The sequence below is a fragment of the Nanorana parkeri genome, unplaced genomic scaffold, assembly GCF_000935625.1.
Source record: "Nanorana parkeri isolate BGI_ZX_2015 unplaced genomic scaffold, ASM93562v1 scaffold949, whole genome shotgun sequence".
NCBI classification, from domain to species: domain Eukaryota; kingdom Metazoa; phylum Chordata; class Amphibia; order Anura; family Dicroglossidae; genus Nanorana; species Nanorana parkeri.
This window is the reverse complement of record NW_017307217.1, coordinates 508,448-515,415: the sequence shown is the minus strand read 5'-3', so window position 1 is coordinate 515,415 and position 6,968 is coordinate 508,448. Positions and strand designations below refer to the sequence as shown.

General features: G+C 40.4%; 1 protein-coding gene across 1 annotated transcript in view; it reads left to right on the top strand.

Moving 5' to 3' along the window:
- Window positions 1-6,968, top strand: part of SRPK2 (SRSF protein kinase 2) — a 143,158-nt gene that overhangs the window by 103,485 nt on the left and 32,705 nt on the right. The window contains exons 11-12 of the mRNA XM_018566441.1: window positions 1,555-1,783; window positions 5,472-5,963. Coding sequence (XP_018421943.1) covers window positions 1,555-1,783; window positions 5,472-5,963 — 721 coding nt within the window. The remainder of the gene's footprint in view (window positions 1-1,554; window positions 1,784-5,471; window positions 5,964-6,968) is intronic.

Genomic DNA, 6,968 nt, shown 5'->3' with positions numbered 1-6,968 from the left:
TGCAGTTGGATTTTGGCAGTCTAGAGGTGTAGGGAAGAAGACAAGGTGATTGTTTGAGGAGGCTGAAGTGTACAAATATGGTTTTTTTTAACATTATTGATACAAATGCATGTTGAGATAGAGAGAAAGAAAACCATTAACTTGAATAGAGACATAAAGCAGGTAGTAAGTTGGGACTTGAAATTTATGTATGAAAGTTATTGTCTGATATGTTGTTTTCTCTACCGTTACTGGTTTTGTTTTTTTTTTTGTTTTTTGTAGTGCTAAAAAAATAGAACTGTGATGTTTCCACACATATATCCTGTCCCTGTAATTTCATTCTAATGCTGAGCCTAACACTAACTTCAAATTCTAACTTTAATATTTAATCTAAAACTTTACGATTCACCCTAAGTGCCCATTGACACTAGTTGTTTGTTTATGCACAGCGCATTACAATGTGGTGCTATTCATTCAGAATGGCACCCCACCCCCCTTGTAGAGTAGTTGCTAATGCGCCTGCTGTGTTGTGCACTACAACGCACATAGCGAGTTTTGTGGTACGCTGTGTTTCCGAAAATACAGCAGGCACATTTTTTGCATTAAGATTTAGCTGAAAATGGGTTAACTTATCGCAGCACTTCTTAATATAGAAAACATAGCTACATAGTTAGTCAGGTTGAAAAAACTACACAAGTCCATCTAATTCAACCTACACAGATAAGGACAAAAACAAAAAACAGAACGCTATGCTCACAGTTACCCACTGTTGATCCAAAGGAAGGCAAAAAAAAAACCCTATTGAGCATGGTTCAATTTGCTCCAACGGGGGGAAAAAAAATCCTTACTGACCCCATAAGGCAATCGGATATTCCCTGGATCATCAATCTCTGATGTTTAATATACCTATAAGAACTCAATATCCAGTAATATTCTGTGCATTTGGGAATACAACACGCTGTGTTAATTCAGTGCATAGTGTGAACAGGCCCTAATAGCCTACTAAATCCTCAGTTTAAACATTAGCCCAACCTAACCTCTAACCATAAACAAATCTCTTGAATTCAGTACTTGCCCTTCCACGCTGAAATTGTGGTCTCCCTCTTGCACTAAGAAGTTCTCTGAGGGCTAGTTCACACCATAACTGCATGTGCCTGCATGGCTGCAGTGTGGTTAATTTTTTTTAAAAAACTTAAAATTGGCTTTCAGGTGCAGTCCAGTGCGTTTGTATGCATTTTGATGCGTTCCGTTGCGATCAGGTGTAGCTAAAATGAGACGAGCAGTATTTGTTTCTGCACAAGCAGTGCATCAGAGCGGACCGCACTGGTGTCAACAGAGCACCAGGAATCCCACTGGAAAGTATTGTGACACGATTTTGATGCAGCTGCCAAGCTGAACGGACCTCATCACAACTGCATCTGGTGTGAACTAGCCCTCAAAGCTCCTGTTCTGAAACCAAGTCCAACTTATTCAGGGAACATTATCAGTAAAGTTATACTCCCAATGTGTTTATTCCCCCACACCTTTATTTTTTTAAACGCTGTAAATATAAATACTTTTTTGTGCATTTCACAGGTTGGAAAAATTTCAAAAAACAAAAAGAAAAAACTGAAGAAGAAGCAAAAGCGACAAGCGGAGTTACTTGAAAAGCGTCTTCAGGAAATTGAAGAGTTAGAACGGGAAGCGGAGCGGAAAAAAAGTGAAGAAAATGAGAATGAGCAGAATGCTGAAAGCCAGCCAGAAGCCAAGCTGAAGACAGTATGTCTAGAAGATGTAGCTGATGAGGAACCAGTCAACGAGGATGGTGGGTATATGATGAGAGGGGTTTGTGTGATGTGTTGTTACCACAGATGTGATTTGCTTGATGTTTTAGATGCATGTCTCCGATGCCTGTTTTTACATATTTTAATGTCTTAACTTTTTTTTTTTTAGAAATGTATTTGACTTATTTTTTTTATAGTTGCTAGGATTTCTTGTATCATACTGCTGTATCAATAAATTCAAAGTCACAAATGGCATTTTCTTTCCTGTCCATTAAGGCAGTACTCCCCAACCTTTTTATCGCCGTGGACCGGTCAACGTTTGATAATTTTACCGCGGCCCGCTGAGGGGGGACGTTGATTGTTTATATTTTAGATTGTTTTGATTTAATAATTTTAATTTGTGCTGTCATTGCCATTATTTTCTAATGGCACCACAGTCATGCCAGGCAGATTGAGCGTTTTCCTGCTGCAATACAACCCTGCCCGTGCGGTTGCACACAATCGCAGTTGAAAACACTGCGCGTTTATTCGCGTGCAGATGGGGGCAGCGGGGCTGGTTTTCATTTATTCAATTTTTATTTACTTTGGAAACATTTTGTTTGTTTTATTATTTTTATTTTTTACATTTTTATTTTGTTACGTTTTTAATATTTTTTATTTATTTTTTAACCTTAACTGTATTGTTATTACACTGAAATTTGGATAATAGCCCTGCTAATGCGACATACCGATAGAGCACTGCACATAGGACCTATATTTAAATATGATTTAAAGCTTGAGGAACACAAACAGTAAAGACTTATTATATCATATTTGGTATTTTTGTTTTGTTTTATTATTTTTACTTTATCACCTTTTTTATTTTGTTACGTTTTTTATATATATATTTTTTTAACTATTTATTTCTAAACTTAACTGTATTGCTATTACACAGGGGTTAACAAATCCCCTGTGTGATAACATTTGGAGGTGACAGGTACACTTTATTCAACCTGTCACCTCCAACACAGGAGTTCTAGCAGGCACTGTTGCTAGAACTCCTGTGTGACAGGAACGAGCAGCAGCCGCTGAGGGAGGTGACAGAGCCTGTCACTACTCCACACCCCCGCTCTGTCCCCGCTCTCAGCGCTCCACACTCTGTCCCCGCTCTGAGCGCTCCATGCTCCGTCTCCGCCCCCTGTTCTCGGCGCTCCCTGCCCCCCGCTCTCAGCGCCCCCGTTTGATACCATTGGTACCATTTGATCCACGGACCGGTACCGGGCCGCGGCCCGGGGGTTGGGGACCACTGCATTAAGGGACACAGGTATTCTGTCAGGTTATACTGCTGCGCACAGCAGAAATGGACACTGGCAACAAAAAAAAGCCATTGGGCAGCGCAGGATAACCCCACCCACAACTACTATTATGCCTCAGATTTTGTTGGTGTCCTCAGAGAAAGTGTTTTTTGTTTTTTTTTCAGCACTGGTGTTCCTGGTTCTGTGAGATTTTCTACTATCATTAGTTGGTAAATTCATGCCAGATATTTAAAGTCCTGGAAGCCTATCCAGTCAGCCAACACGCAATTGTAGATTCATGTTGGATATGTTTAATCCTGGTAGTCTATCCAGTCCAGTTTTTTCCATACAGATGTTCTCTGGGCTCGTCCTGCATTCTTAGCAATGACAACCGCTTCTGTGTTCCAGCTATCATAGTATTCTATGTTTTAAGGTTAGGCCAGTGTTTGTTTGGGAATTTTTTTGTTAAGTGTCTGGATTAGGGCTGTGGTATATCGTATTACTGTACTGGGCTGTCTTGTATGCAGCATTACCTGAGAAGACATCACTTTGTTACTATTGCCACTTGTGGCTGAATATTGTGTACCCTTTTATTATTGCTGGGCAATGTTTCTGTGCTGACAGCTAGTCAGCGTGTTGCATTGCGGCCAGGACACTCTGCTGGCTCTTAAATCTATGAGAGGCATCCACTAACGCATGTGTGTTGGTGCTCTGCTCATTCTTTCCTGCAACAGCGGCACACACTCACCTGTGCAACTAGTACATCTTCACATGCTCTGCAGGTTCTTTTGCGGCTGAAGCTGCTGTCTGAGAACATGGATTGCTGCTCTCTTTTCCTACTACAAAAGCTCTGTTGTGTGTTATCGGGAGGTGTTTTAACACAGTCTCCACAATACATCCTAGCAGGCTTTTGCTAGGTTGAGGCCCTCTGTTTTAAGTTTTGTGGCTACCTTTTGGTATTTACTACAGTAGCATCTGTAGTTCATTGCCCATTTTGTGTGAGGAGTTAATTTCTCTTTTAAGTTTGCTTATGTACATCACAAGTTGGCCACTTGAGGGAGCATTCCTCTTTATTTTTCTACTGTGAACACACAAGGGAAATGCTTTTTGTTTACTTTTCCAGCCCCCTCCTGCTTTCTGACTGTTTGACACAGATTCAGTAGGGAGCTTGCACATGCAGGAGCTCACACAGCTTTCCTGCTGCTTTCCACAAACAGGTTTTATAATATACATTGCTGTTAGGCAAGATTAAAGCTAAAATGTTCCTTGAATGCTTTGCCACTGGACATTAAGCCTTGCTGCAAATGGAAATATTAAATAAGAATTTTGATTGGTTGTGTACGAGATGGCATCCCAGGTTACAGACTGGAGTCTTGCTCCCCACTACATCTTCATTGAAACCCTTCTGGTCTTCTGGATCACGGTATCATTGCCCGAGTTCCTGAGACAGGATGTTTTCAAGGGTTTTTACTTCAACTTCTTCATCGTTCCAACAACCTCAAAGATCTGAATTTCTTCATTTTGAATCTAGAAAGTCCACATGGAATCCACCATATCTGTTATTGTCTATCCTCACCAGAGAGAATTTCTGACTTCTGTGGACAGCAAATATGCCTTTCTACAATACCAGTTAATGGCCCTGCCTTTTTAAGGAATCCACGTTTGACTCTCACTTTTGAGCATTTTCAAGGGCCAGGTTTTGGCCTGGTCTATCTTGCTTCAAAGAAGGTTGGTCTTCCTTGATTTAGACCTTTTTATAGGGGCACTCTCCTGTCTAGCTCCCCTGTCTATTCCTCTGTGATCCTGTGGAATCTAAAAAATTCTCTCTGCACTTCAGAGATCACCATTTTAACTCATTCGAGACATTCCTCTTTCTATTTTAACCCACAAGGTGGTGTTTTTTTGTTTTATTTTAGCCATCACCTCCATGAAATCAGTGCATAGGGACCAGGTGATGTTGAGGCTTGGGATTTCCTTTTTGCCAAAGGTAGTTTCTGTCCTTCCCATCAACTAGGACATTGTTCTCCCATCGCTCTGTTTTGGATCTAATTCGCGACAAAGGAAACTTCTCTCCATTGTTTGGATGTGGTGATTTGAGTAAGCAATCAGGGTTATTTTTTTCAGAAAATGTTAGGGGAAACCTGGCTACAACCCCATGTTTTGTACTTTTCCCCATTTTTGGTAATCAGTCCATTGGTGCATTTAACAAGGACACTATCATTTTATTGTGGTTAAAAAAAAAGTGATTTAGCTGCTTAAAATGATCAAATATATATATAAGACAAAAACTTTGTGGCATGTTACTTTTTTCTACTAAGCAGCACATTTAAAAGAGGCCAGTGGTAAAAATCTTTGTATATGGCCAGTGTGTGATTTGACTTTTTTTGTTTTGCCTGAAATTTTCTTATGATTATTGTAGTGCTTAGACTTTTGAATTTTGTTTTCATTTTAGCAGGTAATGTCTCCTCTGATGGCGAAGATCATGATGAAAAGGAAGACACAGAAAAAGAAAACACTGAAAAAGACGATGATGTAGACCCGGAGCTTTTTAACACAGATCCAACATGGATTGAGTCTCCCAAAACGAATGGCCATTTAGAAAATGGTCCATTCTCTCTGGAACAGCCATTAGATGATGAAGATGAAGAGGATGAAGACTGCCCCAACCCAGAAGACTTTAACTTAGATGAGTCAAATGCAGAAAGTGATTGCACATATAGTAGCTCTTATGAACAGTGTAACAGTGAATTGCCAAATGGACAACATAAGAATGCAGAATTACAGTTCTCTGAATTCTCTTCTGCAATGTTTTCTGGACCTTTGGAGTCTGTGGAATCTGGGTTTGAAGCTTCTGAGGATTCTACAGTGATAGAGAGAGATGAAAGTAGCTCTTGCCAAGATAGGAGCAGAACCGTTTCTGCATCAAGTACTGGAGATATGCCAAAAAGTAAGTCTATTCCCATACACATCCTATATTTTGTTTTGATTTCTTTCATCTGTTAGCAATGCTGCAAGTTTCCATCCCAAAACAAGTAAGCCTACAAACTCCTTTGTGTAAAAGAGTGTACAGCTATGTAATAAACAATTTCTGGAGCTTTTCAGAACCAAAAAGTCATTAAGCAGATTACTTGTGAAGCACTCTTCCTGTTGTAAGATATTGCACAAATCTATTCCCAAGTCCATCTCCTTGTGAAATGGTAAATTACACAAAAGTGAAAGATATGCACGTGCTTGTATTTTTTTTAGTGAGCGGCTTGGTGCATGTTTCTGCTCACTTCCAGGTCAATAGAGCTGACCTGTGACAGCTTCTTTGTCACAGGTCGGCTCCAACTATGAGGATGAGTGGAAATCGCTCACCTCATAGTTCTCCTTTTAGCCCTCGTTCACACCTGAACGTTTTGTAGCGCAATCTACGCTCGACGAACGCTCTACAAAACGCTCAAAAATATAAATCCCATTGTATTCAATGGTCTCGTTCCCACCTTGGCGTATTTCCGCCCGTCCCTAACGCGCTACAAAACGGCCCACGCCTGAAAAGGTAGGTACAGGTACTACTTTGGGCCGTTATGTTGCGCGTTTCCATTGGGATACAGCCAAGTAGCCTTCGGAAACGCGAATTGCGGTAAAAGAAGTGCGACAGACGCGCATATGCAATACGCCTAGGTGTGAACGAGACCTAAATGTCAGTTTTAAAGAAAAAATATTAAATGTCTCCTTATTTTTTTACTTGCGTTTAGACTGGAGTTTTCTACAGTTATGTTAAGGTCGGGACTGGGAGTTCTTTTTTTACCATAATAAACGCTGTATGTACTTTGCTAGCTATTCTTTATCTCAATACTGTCTGCCCTCACAAAGGATTAAGAATCACAGGGCTTGTGTTCTCCTTTATGTTAATGAGAAGGAAACTTTGTCCCCCTCCATTTTCAATTAATTTGTCAGGTGTAGCTTGCAA